We start from the raw sequence: 22,933 nt of genomic DNA, 5'->3' as shown, positions 1-22,933 counted from the left end.
CTTTGGTAGGAAGAATACAAAAACAGAATATTTTTTAAATGGTGAGAAACTTATAAATGTTGGTGTTCAGAGAGATTTGGGTGTCCTCGGGCAAGAAACACAGAAAAGTTAACATGCACGTACAGCAAGCAATAAGGAAGGCAAGTGGCATGTTGGCATTTATTGCAAGAGGGTTGCAGTATAAGAGTAAGGAAGTCTTGCTGCAATTGTACAGGGCCTTGGCGAAACCACACCTGGAGTACAGTGCAGAGTTTTAGTCTCCTTATCTAAGGAAGGATATACTTGCCTTGGAGGCAGTGCAACGAAGCTTCACTCGATTGATTCCTGGGGTGAGAGGGCTGTGCTATGATGAGAGATTGTGTAGACTGGGCCTATACGCTCAGGAGTTTAGAAGAATGAGGTGTGATCTCATTGAAACATACAAGATTCTGAGGGGGATTGACAGGGTAGATGCTGAGAGGTTGTTTCCCCTGGCTGGAGTGTCTAGAACTTGGGGGCACAGTCTCAGGATAAGGGGCAGGCCATTTAAGACTGAGATGAGGAGGAATTTCTTCACTCCGAGGGTTGTGAATCTTTGGAATTCTCTACCCCAGAGGGCTGTGAATGCGAAGTTGTTGAGTGTATTCAAGGCTGAGATAGATAGATTTTTGGACTCTAGGAGAATCAAGGGACATGGAGATCAGGCAGGAAAGTGGAGTTGAGGTGGATGATGATCTTATTGAATGGGGGAGCAGGCTCAAGGGGCCGTATGGCCTAATCCTGCTCCTATTTCTTAAGTTCTTATGTTTCTTTGTCCCCCCCCCTTATGACTCTATATATCTTTGGCTCCAATCTTTGTTTTTGTACCTTGATTTGCCTCCACAATATTGAATCATGTCCATTGTCAGTGTTTGTCATGATCTGTCTCTCGCACGTGTATCGGTCTGTATTTCACTGTGTTCCATCTCTGTCAGCTGATCAGTCAATCGGCTATCGTGCTGAAGACTTGTGCTCCAGAACTAGCCATGTCTCTAGCCAAGCTGTTCCAGTACAGCTACAACACTGGCATCTATCCGACAATGTGGAAAACGGACCAGATATGTCCTGTCCACAAAAAACAGGACAAATCCAATCCGGCCAATTACCGCCCCATCAGTCTATTCTCAATCATCAGCAAAGTGATGGAAGGTGTCGTCGACAGTGCTATTAAGCGGCACTTACTCACCAATAACCTGCTCACCGATGCCCAGTTTGGGTTCTGCCAAGACCACTCAGCTCCCAACCTCATTACAGCCTTGGTCCAAACATGGACAAAGGAGCTGAATTCCAGAGCTGAGGTGAGTGACTGCGCTTGACATCAAGATAGCATTTGACCGAGCGTGGCACCAAGGAGCCCGAGTAAAACAGAAGTCAATGGGAATCAGGGGGAAACGCTCCACTGGCTGGAGTCATACCTAGCACAAAGGAAGATGGCTGTGGCGGTTGAAGGTCAATCATCACAGCCCCAAGACATCGCGGCAGGAGTTCCTCAGGGCAGTGTCCTAAGCCCAGCCATCTTCAGCTGCTTCATCAATGACCTTCCCTCCAACATAAGGTCAGAAATGGGAATGTTCGCTGATGACTGCACAGTGTTCAACACCATTCACAACTCCTCAGATAATGAAGCACTCCATGCCCGCATACAACAAGACCTGGATGACGTTCAGGCTTGGGCTGATAAGTGGCAGGTAACATTCGCGCCACAGAAGTGCCAGACAATGACTATCTCCAACAAGCGAGAGTATAACCACCTCCCCTTGACATTCAACGGCATTACCATTGCCGAATCCCCCACCATCAACATCCTGGGGGGTCACCATTGACCAGAAACTTAACTGGACCAGCCACATAAATACTGTGTCTACAAGAGCAGGTCAGAGGCTGGGTATTCTGCAGCGAGTGTCTCACCTCCTGACTCCCCAAAGCCTTTCCACCATCTACAAGGCACAAGTAAGGAGTGTGATGGAATACTCTCCACTTGCCTGGATGAGTGCAGCTCCGACAACACTCAAGAAGCTCGACACCATCCAGGACAAAGCAGCCCGTTTGATTGGCACCCCATCCACCACCTTAAATATTCACTCCCTCCATCACCGGCGTACCGTGGCTGCAGTGTGTACCATCTACAAGTTGCACTGCAGCAACTCGCCAAGGCTTCTTCGGCAGCACCCCCCAAATCCACGACCTCTTCCACCTAAAAGGACAAGGGCAGCAGGCGCATGGGAACACCACCACCTCCAAGTTCCCCTCCAAGTCACACACCATCCTGACTTAGAGGTATATCGTCGATCCTTCATCGTCACTGGGTCAAAATCCTGGAACTCCATGTAGGGTTCTCAAAATTCCCACATTCCCCAAAGGTTATGGATAAAGGGACCCTGTATGGACAAGTTATTAAAAAGGGTACCCAAAATGGCTTCTGAAATCTCGTGACCAAAACGTACAGGATTTTAAAAGCAAGGCCCTGCAAAAGGCAGGCACTTTCAAAACCCGAAACGAAACCTAACATGCATGAATCTGTGAAAGGCTTTGTAAAGCCAGACAGCTAGGTAAACACAGAATATGCATTCTTCATCTTGGAACAGATCAAGTCAGAATGCGCCTAATCTTGAGGCCATTAAGTTTCTGCATACATAATCGGTAACAGCTCACAGTAGCCATCAAGCCAGGAAAAGGACAACTAAATTTCATAAATAACAAACAGCCAGGATATCGGAGCCATTAAACCAGGAGACAACTGCCCTAAAAGCCGTTAAAGTGGATGACCGTAATCACTTTGGACGAGCCCGCCAAAAGTTAGAAAAGGGACTGACCTGATTTGGCGCACAGATAAGGGATGAAGAACCGGGTATAATTGTAGGCCCACCGGTAGCCAAGGTCTCTTGCTCTCTCTTGCCGCTTGCTCTTCGCTCTTGCCCCTGGCCTCGTCGCGGGCTCTCTTCTCCCTCCCCGCGCTGCTCGACACCAAGGACGCCCATTACTACACCGAGGGCCGAACGCGGGAGGAGAACGAGACCCGATTCAATTACGCACAGGACGTACGGGGCCACGAATGGGCAGGCAAGACGAGACGAGACAAGACGAGAAAAACGGTAAACCGGTAAAGGCAGAGAAGGGCAGCGGAAAGACGCATTGGGGGGACAAACGGCCTAGTTATAAGCTGGCGTTTGATGAATAAACTGGCATTCAAAGCATGGGTAGGAAAAGCATATTGACAATATAAACCACCAACCGAGCCCCAACCGTAATAAAACCATCGGCGACCAAACCGCCAGAAGAAGACGACGACCCATCGCGACAAAGTACCCAACGAAGACGTTAACGGAGGAAAAGGAGGGTGCTTCGCACAAACAACTCCATCGCCGCGCCCTGTGACCACATGACGACGACGAACCCCAAAGGACAACAAGAGTAAACCCCAAAACCCACAACCAGTTAAATCAACAGGTTTCGAATTGGTGAGCATGAATCCCGGGCCCCTCATAGCTTAATCTAGTTAGGTATTGGGGGTGGGATAAGGGTAAGGGGATTTTAATGTGTTTGTTCCCTCGATGTGCCGTGTGCTCCCCATTCCCAAATAAGTGTATTGTTCTTATATGCCTGCAATTATCCTAGTAATTCTCAGTATTGTGATTTTGTTTTGCCTTTAATAAAAATTATGGTTTTCTTGCACCGAACCAGTTGTCTACTCGATTTTCTGTATCGCCGCCTGTACCTAAGTCCGGTGTCTAGAACCCAGGGGGTGTGGGAGCGATTCAAGCCGCTCAGAGACAGTCAGGGGCAGAGCTGACTGGGCACACGCCAAAAACCCCCTACACTCCCTAGCTGTGGGAGTACCTTCACCACACAGACTGCAGCGGTTCAAGGCGGTGGCTCACCACCACCTTCTCGAGGGCAACTAGGGATGGGCAATAAATGCTGGCCTTGTCGGCGACGCCCAGATCGCACAAGCGAATAAATAATTTCAAAAACCCGCATGGCCCTTTCTCGGTGCGCTTCTCTCTCCTATCTCACTGGCATAGTTTTCTTTCTGTATGTGTCATATTTGTATTATTTACCCTGGTAGTCTGTGCCTGATGTCTGCTTTTCTGAAACTGTATTTGTGTTATATAGATTTTTACACATCCGATTCTTTCCCTCAATGTATTGTGTTTTGTCCCTTTTCTGAAATGAATGCAAGGAATTCTCCCAGTGAAATGGAAGCACCACACAAAGCCCCAGATTGAGGATCTAAACACTTAGGTGCTCCAAAAGAAAAGGGCATCAAAGAAAAACAATGCCACGCATCTCTGCCGACGCCACTATATGCAGCCACAGCAGGGGAGTTGCCAGTGGTCTCACTTGGGTAATCCAGCATCTTCCACGGGTGGGGGGCAGCACAGAGAATGATTTTTATCAATATCAGCCAGTACAAACAATTCAGCTGCAAATCAACATTCTTATTTCACCATGCACAACCTGACGGTTCAGATTGAGAAAGCAGGAACAGGCTGGAGAAGTCCAAGAAAAATGACCTACCCGTCACAATCTAGATCAGGGTGTTTATTGGAATGTATCCCACACATCTGACAAAGTTGACATCGACCAGAGTCGAACTACCTAACCTGACAATCCCAGGCATATGGCTCTAGATTTAGAAGCATTCTGTTTTTTGGACTTACCGCCTGGGGCATCACTCAGTGGGGAGTCTTTCCAGTACCCAAAACTGTCAGGGCAGTTCTGACGAAAGGTCATCAACCTGAAACGTTAACTTTGTTTCTCTCCCCACAGATGCTGTCTGACCTGCTGAGTATTTCCAGCATTTTGTGTTAGTATTTTGGATTTCCAGCCTCCACAGTATTTTGCTTTTGTTTTGAATTATAGACCAAAGAAAAGGAGAATCCAACAGATAAAAATCCTTCTCTTCCCCTCCCTCCCAGAACCATGATAGGGTTTCCCCTTGTCCTCACATTCCACCTCACCAGCCTCCACATTCAACAGATCATCCTCCACCTCCAGCATGATCCCACCACAAAACACATCTTCCCCTGCCCCCGCACCCACCCCACCCCTCACTTTCAGCATTCCAAAGGGACCGTTTCCTCCACAACACCCTGGGTTCAGTCTTCAATCACCCCCAACACCTCCTCCCCTTGCCACAGCACCTTCCCGATCAAGCGCAGGAGATGTAACGCCTGCTCTTTCACCTCCTCCCTTCCCACCGTCCAGGGCCCCAAACACTCCATTCAGGTGAAACTTTGCAGCCTTCCGGACTCAACACCGAGTTAAACAAATTTAGATCATAACCACTGCTCCCATTTTTCTGAGAACAGCTGTTGCTGATGATTCCACTATTCCCATTTACACCCCCTCTAGACCCATCTTTTGTTTCTTTACTTGTCCCATTACCATCCCCTTTTGCCTCGCACCATCATCCCTTTTGTCATTTTATCTCTCCTGCCTTTCAAGCTGTCAGACCTTCCCTTTTGTTCTTTCCACTCCCCCATTCCCCGGCCTCTGTACTTGCTTAAAACCGGTTACATTGCAAACTTTTTCCAGTTCTGACAAAAGGTTATTGATTTGAAACGTTAACTCTGTTTCTCTCTCCACAGATGCTGCCTGATCGCCTGAGTATTTCCAGCATTTTCTGTTTTTAATATTAGATAAAACTTGATGCTGGTCATAATTATAGAACAGGATGGAGCATTGGAGGGAGGTTAGAGTTGACCAAGAAAAGTGAAGCAAAAACCTCAGCTGCCTCTTTTGTTAAAGCAATTTTATTAAAAGTGAAGTTGGCATTACTTTCATTACTCTGTTCTTTTTAACTACTGTGACTCATTGCGGAAAGTCCCTTCCATCATAACAGGTTTCAATCTTCAAATGAGAATCAAGTCACAGGAAGCAGGCTTTACGCAGAAATGAGTGTCTTCAGTGGCTTCATCTACCCCATTTTTAACCACCCACTGCTCCAGGATCATCCTAGGCCTATATTCTCCAGAGTTTAGAAGAATGAGAGGTGATCTCATTGAAACATACAAAATTCTTACAGGGCTCGACAGGGTAGATGCAGGGAGGATGTTTCCCCTGGCTGGGGAGTCTAGAACCAGGGGTCACAGTCTCAGAATAAGGGGTTGGCCATTTAGGACTGAGAGGAGGAGAAATGTCTTCACTCAGAGGGTGGTGAATCTTTGGAATTCTCTACCCCAGAGGGCTGTGGAGTCTCAGTCGTTGTGTATATTCAAGACAGCGATCGACAGATTTTTGAATATTAATGGAATCAAGCAATATGGGGATAGAGCAAGAAAGTGGAGATGAGGTAGAAGATCAGCCATGATTTTACTGAATGGCGGAGCAGGCTCGAGGGGCCGAATGGCCGACTCCGGCTCCTGTTTCTTATGCTGAAGGCCAAAGATAAACCTGGATTCTTTTCCCACCACCAACCACCTCCTTAAATTACACTCCCTGTCCCCTCCACTCTCACCTCAAGAATTTTTAGTCGTGCATGGACTTCTTTGTCCCCAAGATAAAATCTATCCATTCAGCTGCTTCTCCAGTTTTCCCCCTTTCCCACCTCCCCCAGACCCTCAACTCCCTTCTCTCTCTAGTTTCTTGCCCATCTCCCTCCAAGCTTATTGCATCAGAGACCCAACTCCTCCTTCCTTAACTCCATTCCCAGTTTCTCTTCATTCTAGTTGACATTTAAAGGGCTTCCTCTCCTCAGGAACCAACCCCTTTCCTTTCAAAGCTGTCATCGCTCCCCAGCTCAAAAAACCCACCCTTAACACCATTGTCCTTGCCAACCATCATCCCATCTCCAACCTCCCCTTTCTCTCCAAAGAACCTGAATGTGTTGTCACATCCCAGATCCACGTCCATCTCTCCCAGAACTCGGTTTCAATCTCTTCAATCAAGTTCACACCCCTCCCACAGCATCAAAACAGCCCTAACCAAACCTTCAAATGATATTCTCTGCGATCGCGATCATAGTGCATTATCCCTCCTTGTCCTCCTCAACTTCAGTTCAGCCTTTGGCACAGTCAACTACACCATCCTCCTCCAACACCCCTGCTTTGCTAAGACTGCCCTTGCATGGTTCAACTCTTACCTATTTGCCGATAGCTAGATCATCACAACCAATGGCTCCTTTTCCCACCCCAACACCGTCACCTCATGTCAGGGATCAATCCCTGCCACCCACCCCCCCATCTCTCATCTACACCATTGTCAACATCATCGGCAGACACGGACTCATCTTCCATATGTACACGGATGACACCAACATCTACCTCTCCACCACCTCTCTCAACCCCTCCTCTGTGCTGGCAGACTTCTTGCCCAACATCCAGTCTTGGCTGAACTGCAATTTCCTCCAGCTTAATACTGGGAAACCCAACACCATCATCTTCAACCTCTGTCACAAACGGGAGCAGATCTTTTGCTTTGCACACCAGTGACTTGACGTCAGATAGGCAGATGTTAACAGGAATGCTCATTATTTGACTTCTTAAAAAATGTATATGAATTACCAAATGTTTTTTGGAAGAACTGTAATGCTAGTGATTGTACTAGCAACGCCAATGATACCTCTACTGGTGCACCCAGCCTCGACAAGTCTAAACAGGATACATAATTCTCAAGTTCATCAGAGGAAACTTTCGTGCAGAATCTAAACTCATGCTCCTATTTTGTATCTTGTCTCATCTTGTCTTTGTGTATTCACACATCACATGCCTAGCAATTGTGTGCAAGTTGCTGGGGTGCACTGGATGTCTGAAGCTGAATTATGACCCATATCTGCATGCATTAAGGTCAGCAGTTTTACTTGTGTGCCACATGGACCCCATTCAAGGAGAAGCATCGACTACCAGAGGAGGGGGCTGCGGACTCTCCACATGCATTTGTACTGAAGGTGCCAGTTTTGACTGTTCCCTGGAAAACAGGCACCTTCTATTGTACACAAGGGACGCACTGACTCCCAATCAAGGTTTGGATATGAAGTGCTTGAGGTGCATTTATAGTCTATTCGTAACTCAACCAGGAATTTCTACTTTCAATCCAAGTACACAGCGCTCCTCAGACTGAAGAACGAAATGCCACTGAGCTCTACAAACAGCAACTGCTTAGCTTGCAAAATCCCAGCCAGCAAATCTTTTTTTTTTTAATCTGCCGTTGGGATTTTAGAAGATGAACTATTTCCATTTGCAGCACTCAGCTGGAGATTTGTAATTCATTAGAATACAGAAGTATTCCTACATACATTAATAGTGCTGCAGATTCTTCCGTCCTTCTAATCAGTTCCCTCGCATTTCCAATCCCTCAGACAAAAGAATTTAACTTTTTATAAAATCTAGCACACATTACGATCATTAAAAATCCTGCACATGGCATGCCCTTCCCAGCCATAAACATTATTTTCTGTCGCACTTTGTACGTCAACATTTATAATGGGAAACCATTTGCCAACATTTATAATGACAAAACCGTATATAAATGTTTTACCATTATGATCGGTTGATAAATTAATTGAATTATTCAAATGAATAATATTTGTTCACCGTTTCTCAGCTCAGTAACTGAAATTTCTAATGTCCAAAATAAAGTTTTAAACAAAATAAATAGAGCATATTTCACAATAACACTACAGAAATTAACCACTGACTTGTCCTTTGTGTCTTTTAACACCTTCATGAATGTTTTTACTTCAAGGCCTCAGCCCATCTCAAATGTCAGAGCTTTGACTGGATAGGTTTGCCTCAACGGTTAAACAGAGCTTTCAACCACATCTGTGCACTCTGAGCATGTGCACAGATGTACAGGGCCTTGGTGAGACCACACCTTGAGTATTGTGTGCAGTTTTGGTCGCCTTATCTGAGGAAGGATGTTCTTGCCATGGAAGGAGTGCAGCGAAGATTCACCAGGCCGATACCTGGGATGGCAGGAATGACGTATAAGGAGAGATTGGGTCGATTGGGCTTGTACTCGCTGGAGTTTAGAAGAATGAGAGGGGATCTCATTGAAACTTATAAAATTCTAACAGGACTAGACAGACTAGATACAGGAAGGACGTTTCCGATGGTCGGGGAGTCCAGAACCAGGGGTCACAGTCTAAGGATAAGGGGTAAGCCATTTAGGACAGAGATGAGGAGGAATTTCTTCACCCAGAGTGTGGTGAACCTGTGGAATTCTCTACCAAAGGCAGCAGTAGAGGCCAATTCATTAAATATATTCAAGAAGGAGTTAGATATAGTTCTTACGGCTAAAGGGATCAAGGGATATGGAGAGAAAGCAGGGACAGGGTACTGAATTTGGATGATCAGCCATGATCTCATTGAATGGCGGAGCAGGCTCGAGGGGCCGAATGGCCTACTCCTGCTCCTATACACTATGTTTCTATGTGCAGTTTGCAAACTTTCCCAGCACTCAATCTGACCATTAGCATGACACGGAGAGTGCGGAGAGAATTTGAGAGTTCCTTTTGTTCTTTTTCCAAAAGGCTTTCAAACAATGTGGAGAGATTGAATTCTGCAAGACTTATTTCAGGCAAACCTAACATTTATCTAAATTTATTAACAGACGCTATTTTTCCATTACGAACTGCTCACAGACAGACATCGAAGAAAAAGGAAAGGAAAGAGCTTGCAACCTCAGGACGTCCATAGTTAAAAAAGAAAACAAAGGCACAATTTGCAAAGACTGTATTTCTTTTTTAGTCATATACCTGTATGTTTGTGTTGAAGATTCAGTACAAAACATGATCTCTTCTGAGCCACTTTGAGGCTTAAAGATTTGAAAATTGTGCAAACAATGAACTTTGAAACATTTTGTGAGGCCATTTTTGTGTATGGAAATTGATGCTAATTAAAGGTTGTACAAGTTAGCAAACTCACCAAGTGGACTGAAGGGTAAATTATTCGTTTTTAAGTCAGGAAAATGCACACTTCCAGCTTGCAATTTTCCATCCATTCATTTTAAGAAGCAAAACATTTACCCCTTAAGTGCTTTAAGGCAGAAAAATAAAGACAAAGAACCCTCTAATCGGAAAGCGACATGAACACAAACGGGGCTATGAAAGGTTGGGGAGCACAGGCTGAGACATTCAGGAATGTAGTGAGGAGTTGTGACCTCAGGCTATGTGTCCCATTCTCCTGGGCTGCCTCCCCCACAAGGCTGCTAGATCTTGCTTCCCCCACGGTACTGCAAGATCCCAATAGCCACCCCCATGTAAGACTGTGCCCACCCATGTTCCAAAAACCCATCCCCAGTCCTGAACCCAGGAGCTCCTTCCCCAGACTTCCCTCCCCATCTTCCAGTTCCCAGCACCCCATCTCTGCTCACAACCCAGATTCCAGAGCCAGCCACAATGCTCACTGATCCTGAGACCACCCTCCACCATGCTCCCAAATCCAAGGATGTGCCTCATCATTCCCAAAATCTACCTTTCCAGTGTTCCTGTAATTTCCCTCTCCCCTCATTCAGACACTGGGACTTCCTTCTTAAAATACTGCTAGATTATTAGCCGCCACTCCAGTACTGGCAGACTCCAGGCCCCCATTACAGTGCTCCAAGATCCCATAACTTCCCCAATACTGATAAATCAGTGGCCATGGTAATGCTACTTCCCAAAACACACCTGGTTCTTATTTTTTTTAAACCTGTCTCATCATGAGCAATGCTAAGGGAGATCTGCTAGTGTAGTTTAAAGGCTGCAGCATACATCAAAAACCACTCATGGTTCACGCTACCAGTTTAGGTATGAGAGCCCAATATATTACAACCTTGTAACCTATAGGTTTAACACACTCTTTCTGATGCAACTACAAGGAACAGTTAGATAGATCACAGCCGACACTGTCAACAACTCCCCTGAGGATTTTGTCCCAAGATAACTAATCAGCAAGAAATAACATCATTTACTGGAAACAGATAATATACTTTCACATTACTCTGCAGACAGCTGCAGAATTTACATAGAACCAACATGTTGCACAGCCGGTACTTTTTATTTTCATCTCCGTACAGATCTGAATTCCTTTTGAGAATGTAAACAATAAGTGTTTAACCCTATAGACCTATGGTTGTATAAATTTAAAAAGGGAGTCTCACCTACATTATTCGTTTTTCTTCTGTTGGATAAATGCGTACACGTGCACCGAGGGGGGAGAATGCAATCCCCACAGTAGAACTGTCTGCTGACACTCACTAATTAGGCCAGTGACTCTCAAACTATGGGGTCAGGCATATCCAGGTGAAAGAAAGGGCGAATTTGCATTTTATATCGCACCTCTCATGACCATAGGACATCCTAAGGTGCTTCACAGCCAATTAAGTACAACTGAAGCATAAACACTTGTAATGCAGACAACAGTGGCAGCCAATTGATGCACAGCAAGATCCCACAAACAGTAATGAGATAAATGAGCAGCTAAATTGTTTTTGGTGGTGTTGGTTTAGGGATAAATGTTGGCCAGGACGCTGGGAGAACACCCTTGCTCTTCTTCAAATAGTACCCTGGGATCTTTTACATCCACTTGAGGGGGCAGATCGGGCCTCGGTATAATGCGCACGTCTCTAGACCGAGGTTTTAAACCTTTTAAGTCAGAGTCAAGAATGCTCGACGAAAGGAGGATCGACTGGTAATTACTAAATATCTTGCGTTGACTTTCTGGCAACTTTTGCTATTATAAATTCCAATCTCCACCCTTAAAATGCGAACTGCCTATGTAAACATGTCACCACTCTGTAACCCTAGTGTCAGCTGTGGCTCAGTGGGTAGCTCTGAGTCAGTGGGTTGTGTGTTCAAGTCCAAATCCCATTCCATATACTTGAGCACAAAAATCTAGGCTGATATTCCAGCGTACTGAGGGAACGTTGCACTGTCGGAGGTGCCATCTTTCAGATGAGACGTTAAACCGAGGCCCCGTCTGCTCCCTCAGATGGACGTAAAAGATCCTGTGGTACTACTTCGAAGAGGAGATGGGGAGTTCTCCCCGGTGTCCTGGCCAATACTCATCCCTCAATCAACATCACTAAAACAGATTATTCGGTCATTATCACATTGCTATTTGTGGGAGCTTGCTGTGTGCAAATTGGCTGCTGTGTTTCCTACATTACAACAGTGGCTATACTTCAAAAAGTACATCATATAATAAAGCGCTTTGGGACGTCTGGTGGTCGTGAAAGGCACTATATAAATGTAAGTCTGTCTTTTTTTTGTAATTACACTCTTCTGTCACTGCAAGTACGGCAGTGCCACTATTAGCAGGAAGATGCAATTATAGTGTGACAAGAAAACATTGGCAATTTCCGTTATAAATTTGCACAGAATTTATAATGGAAAAGAAAAATAATGTAAAACTTTAAAATAGGACATCTCTGTGCCGCAGTGCAAGTATCCCCTGTCCACTTCACCTGAAAACTATACTTAGTTTTGACTCTCCATGTGTAACACCACGATATCGACTGCTATTTAATATATATGTTGGCTTTATTGCTATTGTCACCAAGGTACCTGAAAAGGTAACATGTAACCCCGTCCACAGATTAGGCCATGTGACATTTACAGAGCACAACATCTAAAACATTCTACTTACAAGGGCTGACATCTCTGTATCTGTTTCGAATCCGGTTTTCTGGATGTTTGGCTACTTCGTAGGGAAAGTCTCGAGATTCATTTCGAATTTCCTGCCATCGAAAGTAAAAAACTTTCATTAACATTTGCACACAATAATCAAGGGGCACCACAATGCATCTTCTTTTTGACGTGTACTTTTTTCAATCCTGCAGCATTTATATAAACAGTTTTATACAAATTATTACAAACCTTTACAATTTCATGTAGGAAAGAACTTACATTGAACAAAAGAATCTAGCTTCCTGAAAAGTCGATCATACTGGTTTTATTCTGTAAGATTCCAGATCTGTTTTAATGACAGCGCCCATGACATCAAACAAACCAATTCAACCAGTTTGTATTAAGCTTCTGAATCAAACCAATTAACATTCATCTTTATGCTATTTTAATTAAATTATCAATAATCCAACCAAGAATGAAAAAGAACTTGCATTCATTGAATGTGAAATGTTTTTGGATATTTGAGATACAGGATAAGTGCCTTATTTCTCAGAAATGTCCCAAAGCACTTTACATCCAATGAATTACAGTACTTTTGAAACTCAACCAAGGCTTCTTCGACAGCACCTCCCAAACCCACGACCTCCACCGCCTAGGACAAGGGCAGCAGGCGCATGGGAACAACATCACCTGCAAGTACCCCTCCAAATCACACACCATCCTGACTTGGAAATACAGGAAACTCTCGTTTAAACAGCACCTAACTATCCGGAATTCTCTATTAACTGGCAAAATTCATACTCCGAAAACAACACCTCAATAACCGGAAATGTTGCCGAGTCCAAGTCTCCCGCAGTGGCCGAGTTAGTCAGTGGGGGCAGTTCTCCAAACTGCCACTACTCAGCTTCGTGGCGCTGTCGGAAGTCCGAACACCTCAACAACAGGAGTCATAGAAGATAGGAGCAGTAGGTCATTCGGCCCCTCGAGCCTGCTCCGCCATTCAATGAGATCATGGCTGATCATCCAAATTCAGTACCCTGTCCCTGCTTTCTCCACATACCCCTTGATCCCTTTAGCCTTAAGAAATATATCCAACTCCTTCTTGAATATATTTAATGAATTGGCCTCTACTGCCTTCTGTGGTAGAGAATTCCACAGGTTCACCACTCTCTGGGTGAAGAAATTCCTCCTCATTTCTGTCCTAAATGGCTTACCCCTTATCCTTAGACTGTGACCCCTGGTTCTGGACTCCCCGACCATCAGGAACATCCTTCCTGCATCTAGTCTGTCCAGTCCTGTCAGAATTTTATAAGTGTCAATGAGATCCCCTCTCATTCTTCTAAACTCCAGCGAGTACAAGCCCAATCGACCCAATCTCTCCTCATAGGTCATTCCTGCCATCCCAGGTATCAGCCTGGTGAATCTTCGCTGAACTCCTTCCATGGCAAGAACATCCTTCCTCAGATAAGGCAACCAAAACTGCACACAATACTCAAGATGTGGTCTCACCAAGGCCCTGTACAACTGCAGCAAGACATACTTGTTCCTGTACTCAAAGCCTCTCGCTACGAAGGCCAACATACCATTTACCTTCTTAACCGCCTGCTGCACCTGCATGCTTACCTTCAGCGACTGGTGCACAAGGTCTCGTTGCACTTCTCCTTCGCCCAATCTATTGCCATTCAGATAATAATCTGCCTTCCTGTTTTTGCCACCAAAGTGGATAACCTCACATTTATCCACGTTATATTGCATCTGCCATGCTTCTGCCCAATCACCCAACCTGTCCAAATCATCCTGGAGTTAGTTTCTCGGCATCCTCCTCACAGCACACACGCCCACCCAGCTTTGTGTCGTCTGCAAATTTGAAGATATTACATCTAGTCCCCTCATCTAGATCATTAATATATATTGTGAATAGCTGGGGTCCAAGGACCGATCCCTGCGGTACCCCACTAGTCACTGCCTGCCACTCGGAAAAAGAGCCGTTTATTCTATCTGCCAACCAGTTCTCTATCCAAGTCAATACCTTGCCCCCAATCCCATGTGCCTTAACTTTACACGCTAATCTCTTATGTGGGACCTTATCGAAAGCCTTCTGAAAGTCCAAATACACCACATCCACTGGTTCTCCCTTATCTATTTTACCAGTTACATCCTCAAAAAATTCCAGTAGATTAGTCAAGCACGATTTACCTTTTGTAAATCCATGTTGGCTTTGTCCGATCCGGTCACTGTTTTCCAAGTGCTCAGCTATTACAGCCTTCATAATGGACTCTAGCATTTTCCCCACTACCGATGTCAGGCTTACCAGTCTGTAATTCCCCATTTTCTCCCTACCACCTTTTTTGAATAGTGGGGTAACATTAGCTACCCTCCAATCCATGGGTACTGTTCCAGATTCCATCGAATGTTGGAAGATGATTTCTAGGGCCACTTCCTTAAGTACCCTAGGATGTAGATTATCAGGCCCTGGGGATTTATTGGCCTTCAGTCCCATCAATTTCCTTAACACCATTTCCTTACAAATACTGATTTCTTTCAGTTCCTCCCCTTCATCAGACCCCATGTTCCCCGACATCTCTGGGAGGTTATTTGTGTCCTCCTTTGTGAAGACAGAACCAAAATATGTATTTAATAATTGGTCTGCCATTTCTTTGTTACCCATTATAAATTCCCCTGATTCTGACTGCAAGGGACCTACGTTTGACTTCACCAATCTTTTTCTCTTCACATATCTATAAAAGCTTTTACAGTCAGTTTTTATGTTCCCTACAAGCTTACTCTCATATTCTATTTTCCCCTTCTTAATTAATCCCTTTGTCCTCCTTTGTTGAATCCTAAACTGCTCCCAATCCTCAGGTTTACTGCTTTTTCTGGCCAATTTACATGTCCTCTCTTTGGATCTTATGCTATCCCTAATTTCCCTGGTTAGCCACGGTTGAGTCACCTTCTTTGTTTTATTTTTATGCCATACTGGGATGAACAATTTCTGTAGTTCATCCATGCAGTCTTTGAATGCTTGCCATTGCCTATCCACCGTCAACCCTTTGAGTGACATTCCCCAATCAATCCTACCCAACTCGCGCCTCAGACCATCATAGTTTCCTTTATTTAAATTCAGGACCCTAGTCTCTGAGTCAACTACTTCATTCTCCATCTTAATGAAGAATTCTATCTGACTCTTCCACGCTGCTGGGAGTCTCTTTAATACAACATTCTGCAGGTGAGTACCCAATTATACTGCACATTTCTTGATTTATTTATTTTTGTTTGTTAAAAATAGCCTCGGTAGGTAACCCTCTCCGTCATCCGGAATTTTTAATCAACCGATACCATCCCGGTCCCGTCGGTGCCGGATACCAAAGAGTTCCCTGTATATTGGCATTCCTTCATCGTCGCTGGGTCAAAATCCTAGAACTTCCGCCCTAACAGCACCGTGGGAGTACCTTCACCTCACAGACCACAGCAGTTCAAGGTGGCGGCTCACCACCACCTTCTCAAGGGCAAATAGGGATGGCCAATAAATGCCGGCCTTGCCAGCGACACCCACATCCCATGAATGAATAGAAAAAAATGCAGTCACTATTCTGTACATGAACATGGCAGCCATTTTATGCACAACAAAGTTCCACACACAGCAATGAGATGATAGACTAATCTGTTTGTGATGGTATTACTGTAGTTACAAAGTTAGTACTGGACCAGGCCCACGAATTTAAAACACTAATCCAATCTTGCGTTTTGCTGAGGTCAATGTGTATGTCCACAAAGCACACAGAAAATATACATTATCTACCTGGTAGGGTCTTCTGCAAATGCTAAGCATTCCTTCCATATTTTAGGATTACAAAGTAGCTTGATGTGTATGCTCAACACATGAATCGATCATGTTGCAGATAGGTGATGTCTATCTTCTATGTTTCTGTTTCCTGAGGTTAGGTGCCCAAAACTGAACAGTACTCCAGATGGGGTGTGACTAAGGCTCCATAAAACTAAAGCATCACTTCCAACCCCTTTGAGATAAAGACCAATATTCCATTTGCCTTTTTGATTACTTTTTGTGCCTACTCTTAATCTGCCCCAAGCTTCTTCCCTGCAAGACAGTAGTAAGATAGGACGCATGCAACCATCCATTTGGTTATCTGCTGCTTAGTCATCTTCTGTTCTTGCACCATATGCAGGTCTCTGATTTCCTGTAACTGATTGGCCCGGAAATTCGGGTCTCCACGGGTGAGTACACACAGGGTACTTACCCGTGGGCCCGCTGGAAGTGCCGGTTTCCTGCATGCACTGCGCATGCGCGGGAAACCGGCACTTCCGTTCCCCTGAAAGCAGGGGTTCAGAGTTCGAACGCGTGCGCGGGGGAGGCTGCGCGTGCGCATCAAACTTACGTTTTTTTTGCAGGTTTTCCCGGGAGGGTAAGTCTCCAGAAGTTACATTTAAAATTTGACATCCATAAGGTAACAGTGAATAGCGGCAGACAAAAAGCACTAGAAAATATTTTTATAGGAATACAAATATATCTCCCGTGCAATGTTTATTGCAAGTCAAAATATATACTTTTTATAATAGGAGTATCACCAACAAAATATGATGAGGAACCCCTACAGCAAGTGCGACACTTAAAGGAATAGGAGATGCAGTTTTCAAACTACGTAAACAGGTGTGGTTATCTTTACATTTGTTTTTTGCTAATCTAACAGTACTTTTTATACACTATAGCAACTATACACTATAGCTGCAACTATAAAGATTTAAATTATGTATATTTAGAATTGGGATTGTTAACAGCATTTAATGTGTGTATGTATTGGTTTGATAGAAACTGCGTATCTGTATTTGTAGCATAAAGAGCATTTTTGGAATAAAAGAGCATGAAGGCTGTATTAGAATAAAACCTAAATTAAACTGTTACTGTGGAATGTTGCTATTACATTGGTTAATTGTGTATTACTCACACAGTACAACTAGATGTACTTCACATGTATCTTTACTTAAACATCTACCACCATTCAGTAACCAAGGAAGTAACGCACTCACAATGATCAACAAACACTCGCACTCTGCCTTTCAATTTACCATTTTACCAATAAACACACAAAGAAAGGTTGAAGTACAGGTGCGTACACCGTGCAAACATGAGTACCGAGATGACATGCCCAATGAATGTGCCCATTATTCATTTTTTAATTCACTAATCAGGAATGCAATTGGCCACATCTGGATTCCCAATTAGCCACCTGTGGTTACCAGCTAACATTGGACGACAATGCACTAAAGCAGTGCAGCACAAGCAAGTCAGTACAGGAGAAGCGAGAGGGAGGGTAGGCCATCAGGCCTCATGAAGTGGCCAAGAGCAGACAAAACAGTGCCTGAACAAATCATGGTTTTCTCAAAAGGAACTCAGCATGAAGCAGTCATATTCAACCGGTTTCATTATTGTTGTTCATGGTTTTCATTTGAGCATAGATGGCAAAGTTTATGGAATAGCTTGTTTTACCCAGAGTCTGACTGAACTACAAGTGCAGCTGATAGGAAAAGGAGAACAAACATGATTACAGCAAAAGTTCTTATATTTTAAACCAAACAGTTTTAATGATATATCTAGAAGAATGTCAAGGCATACACGTATTTTTTTTTCCAGCATCACTGCTGATGCTTCAAAACATGCAGGGCAGTCAATCTGCTAATCGTAAGGAGATAGCAGGATGTTTCATGCAGTCGTTGACTCTAATATTCGGTTGGTCCGAATGTCTGAAGGAGATCTAACAGCTTCCCCCTCGGCGTCCATGACGCCTCCTTCTTCTTCCACCACGTCTTGTGTCTCTTCCACCACGTCTTCTGTCTTTTCCACCACGTCTTCTGGCTCTTCTATAACTTCTCCTAGAGTGGCTTCTTGGCATAGTGGTACTTTGGCTTCCCTCTGACTACTGCGACCACTGGAGAAATGTTGCCATTTTATACAGTGCTCGGGTTGTCATTTTCCCCATGACACCCATTGTGATGCGTACATGTGCATGACACCCATTGTGATGTGTACAAGTGCTTAACATGTTAACATATGCCCTTATATTGTGTTTCTGCCCATATTGATGTACACTGTGCATTTGCTTACATTTTGTGCCCTTTTATGGTATTGATGTGCATGTGTAACTTACATTTTGCTGCATTTGACCCTCATCATCCCTTATTAGGTATTGTTGTGGACGTTAAATGCAGTTATTTAAATGTCACTAATGTGGTGGTTGTGTGCAACCGTATAAAAATACTCCACTGCAGACCCTGTTTTTCTTCTGTAGTATAGCATAAAACAGGACCAAGGAGGTGGGCAGTTGAGTTTGAACAGGGAGGCAGCGGAGGTGGTGCCAGGACTAAAGCATGCCTGAGAAGTGCAGCTAAGATGGGGGCCTGAAACGAAGCAAAGGGATAAAGCAGATCCAGGGCATAAGCCAGATGAGCAGCCCTGAACTGGAGCCAAGGCACAGCCAGGTGTTGCATGCCTGAAGTGGAGCTTAGGATGAGGGCCCAAAATGGAGTGGAATAAAGCAGAACAAATGAAGTGGAGTCAGAGGAGAGCAGGCCTCAATTATAGCCACACACTGGACCTAAAGTGGAGCTGAAAGAAAGCCACCAGAATAGTCCTGAATCAGAACCATGTAAAAAGAGGCAATGATAAAAATCATATTTAAAAATAATAAAAATTATTTAAATTCTATTGAGAAAATGTGAGTTTCCTTTTCTACTGGGGGAACTTTCAGGCCCCCCCCACTGGGCAGAAATGGGGTGACATACCACCACGTTCCTGCCGGCAGTGTGGCCGACTATCTCCCCCAAGAATCTACTGCTGAGCACCTCCCCTCCCGAGTTTCTGCCCGGGGGTAGCCTGAAAATATCCCCTAAAGGAGTAGATTTTAACACTTGGGTGGCCAAATGTACCAGGATCACTCACCCGCCTGTACCAGGAGCAAAAGAGGCCAGAGCCATTGAGAGACCTGGACCTCATTTATTTGGAACCGACAAGCTGTGCCCGCCCCAAATGGCTGTTCTGATGCTGCTCGCTGGATCTGGACCAGCACAATATCAATTTATAAATGGAGGGAGAGGACTTAGTGGACATCCTTCTCCCTCCATTTCTACTCCCTATTTCCTCATCTACTAAGGGCTTAGTGTCGGCTGAGACCGCAACACATTTCCTCTTCTCTTTTGCCCCTTTATATTCCCGGCTGCCTCTTCTGCCCAATTTGACACAGGATAGCAGAGGAAAATCAGGCCCATATAATTACAGGTTTTTAAAACCCAAGCTTCGGGTCACTTGATCATTACCTTTTTTCTCCCACTTTGGTACCTGTGTTCAAATTGAGTCCACAAAGAAGGCATCCTCTTTTAGGAAGGTAAAAGTCTGGTAACCACTAACCCAGTAACAGTGACTGCATAATGCCTTTTTATTAACTATTTTTTAAACCTGGCCAGCCACTTTCAATCAGATTCCTACCCAGATGTTTATCCAGGTCTCTTTTGAAGGCATTAACTGCTTTTTCTTGAGCTTCTGTTCCATGTATGCAATACTCTCTGGGGAAATAAATATTATATGGAATGAAATCACATTGGCATGCTTATGTGTTGTAAAATTCCTTTGTCCACAATTTTAATGCAATTTATTTTTGTTGGGTGTTTACCTCTATTCAAACCAAAGGATTCTATTGAAATGCATGAAGCATTCCTATGGTAATACCGCACCTCACGGCTACCTCTGATGTGAATTTGCGTGGGATTCTCTCGCTGGCCCGCCATTAATTAGACAGAAGAGCTGCTGAATCCCCAGGTGTAAATGGTGTTCATGCCTCTTTGCTGGTGTTTCTGCAACTCTTCCGCCAAAGTTACGGTGGAATTTCACCCCTCTAGTGTCACTTGAGGCCTGTTATTTCTGAACCGGTGTCCTCCAGCTCTGTTAAATGGCCCGTTAGCACATACACTACATTGTTTTAGTGTCTGGATATCGGCTGCCTTTATTGCCCATCCTAGTCGTGAGAAGGTGGTTGTGGGCTGCTTTCTTCAGCAGTTATTTCTACAATTAGTTAAGTGGTTTGCAGGGCCACGAGTTGGGCTTTCCAAATTTTTGAAGAGAACATCACCAATGACCTGTACAATGTTAGGATAGTTTCCTCTGACTTATAATGAAATGTTGAGTTGAATCCCAGTTCTTGACTAGCTTCACTGAGGAGTTTCATATTGAAAAGTTATTTTTGAATTGTCAAAACCTTTTCCACTTTTGCTCATGGATGTCTCATGTTTCCTTTTCAAATGTGCAGCACCAATTTATCGCCAACCCTCAACACATTTGTTACTTGATCCATGACCCTTTGAACACTTCCCCCTTACACTCGTCACCTGGCCAAACCTTAGTGTCATCAACAAATGTTGTGGTATATATAACTGCTGGGCGTCATGAACATCAGGGGACTTTGTCATTCTCCTGAATCCAGAGCTTTCATTGTAGGTTGAAGAGACGATTGGTCAGTGCTGAATAAGCTCGCAGTAGACTGTGTACTCAGTGTAGAATTAAATTACATCGAATTTCCAGCACAGAAACAGGCCATTTGGCTCAGCTGGTCCATGCTGGTGTTTGTGCGCCACAGAAGCCTCCTCCCACCCTTCTTCACCGAACCCAATCTGCATATCTTTCTATTCCTTGCTCCCTCATGTACTTATCTAGCTTCGGCTTAAATGCATCTCTGCTAGTCGTCTCTCAACTACTCTATGTGATAGCAACTTCCACATTCTAACTACTCTCTGGGTAAAGACGTTTCTCCTGAATCGTTATTGGATTTATTTATGACTATCTTATATTTATGGCCCCTAGTTTTGGACTCCTCACAAATGGAAACATCAAGTAGAAAGAGGAGGCGGTGAAATCATCCAGAGTTTCCAATGCTGATAGTAGCCAGTAAATTCTGCTGGAAAAGCTTGTTTATAGACATGCATTGAGGACAGGGTTAGATTCATTTTGGGATGAGAGGGGTGTCCTATGAGGAGAGATTGAGTAGATTGGGCCGATACTCTCTGGAGTTTAGAAGAGAGGTGATCTCATTGAAACATACAAGATTCTGAGGAGGATTGACAGGGTAGATGCTGAGAGGTTGTTTCTCCTGGCTGGTGAGACTAGAACTAGGGGTCATAGTCTCAGGATACGGGGTCGGCCATTTAAGACTGAGGAGGAGGAGGAATTTCTTCACTCACAGGGTTGTGAATCTTTGGAATTCTCTACCCCAGAGGGCTGTGGATGCTGAGTCGTTGAATATATTCAAGGCTGAGATAGATTTTTGGACTCTAGGGGAATCAAGGGATATGGAGATCGGGCGGGAAAGTGGAGTTGAGGTTGAAGATCAGCCACTATCTTATTGAATGGCAGAGCAGGCTCGAAGGGCCGTATGGCCTACTCCTGCTCCTACTACTTATATTCTTATATATATAGGTGGGGGGAGAAGAGGGAGCGGAACTAGAATGGCTGAGATCAACGTGGGCAGGATGGAATGGCACCTCGAAGACTGCGATTGGGGAGCCGGAAGCAGCATGGAGGGTAACAAAGTCACGAGGCAGGAAAATATTAACTCTAAGTGTAAAAAAAAGATAAATTTACCCGAGGAAAGGGCAATAGTACAACAACTTGCATTTATATACAGCCTTAAATGTAGAAAAATATCTCAAGGCGTAATCAAAAAAGCATGCACTGAACCAAAGGATGTGATATTAGCAGGGGTGACAAACAGCTTAGTCAATGGAGATATGTTTTAAAGAGAAGCGAGAGTTGGAGGGAATTCCAGAGCATGGGGCTTAAGCGGGTGAAAGCACAATCGCCAATGCTGGGCAAAAGAGCTGGGGAATGCACAAGAGGCCAGCGTCGGAGGAACGGAGAGTTTGGGGGATGGGTTCTAGGGCAGGAATTTTAAAACAAAGATGAGTTTTAAATCTGAGGTATTGGAAGGCCAGGAGCCAAAGTAATCGAGCAAAGACAGGGATAATGGGAGAGTAGGATTTGGTGAGGGATAGGATGAGAAGAGAGTTTTGAATGAGCTGAAGTTTACAGAACTTGAATAATGGTAAGCCGAATACTCACAGCTGGAGGTGAAAAAGGCATAACTGTGGGTTTCAGCAGCGGGTGGGGTGCGGACGAGTGACGTTATCGAGGTGATGGGAGAGGATATGGGGACAGAGCTCAGTTTGGAGCCAAATAGGACGCCAAGATTACGGACAGACTGGATCTGCCAGGGAGGGGGATGGAGTTTGTGGCAGGGGCCGAAGATAATGACTTTGGTCTTCTCGATGCTTAGCTCAAAATAATTGCGGTTCATTCGAGACTGGATG

General features: G+C 44.5%; 1 protein-coding gene across 2 annotated transcripts in view; it reads right to left on the bottom strand.

The window, feature by feature from the left end:
• The window catches only part of LOC147080929 (tyrosine-protein phosphatase non-receptor type 2-like), a 42,225-nt gene that overhangs the window by 4,758 nt on the left and 14,534 nt on the right, over positions 1-22,933 (bottom strand). For both annotated transcript variants that reach the window (XM_085981017.1, XM_085981018.1), the window contains exon 2: positions 12,588-12,678. In XM_085981017.1, coding sequence (XP_085837143.1) covers positions 12,588-12,678 — 91 coding nt within the window. The remainder of the gene's footprint in view (positions 1-12,587; positions 12,679-22,933) is intronic.

Source organism: Somniosus microcephalus, unplaced genomic scaffold (assembly GCF_052327205.1).
Source record: "Somniosus microcephalus isolate GS21.2 unplaced genomic scaffold, FLI_Smic_1.0 scaffold965, whole genome shotgun sequence".
NCBI lineage: Eukaryota > Metazoa > Chordata > Chondrichthyes > Squaliformes > Somniosidae > Somniosus > Somniosus microcephalus.
The sequence above is the reverse complement of the archived record's forward strand: the minus strand, read 5'-3'. Positions and strand labels throughout refer to the sequence as shown.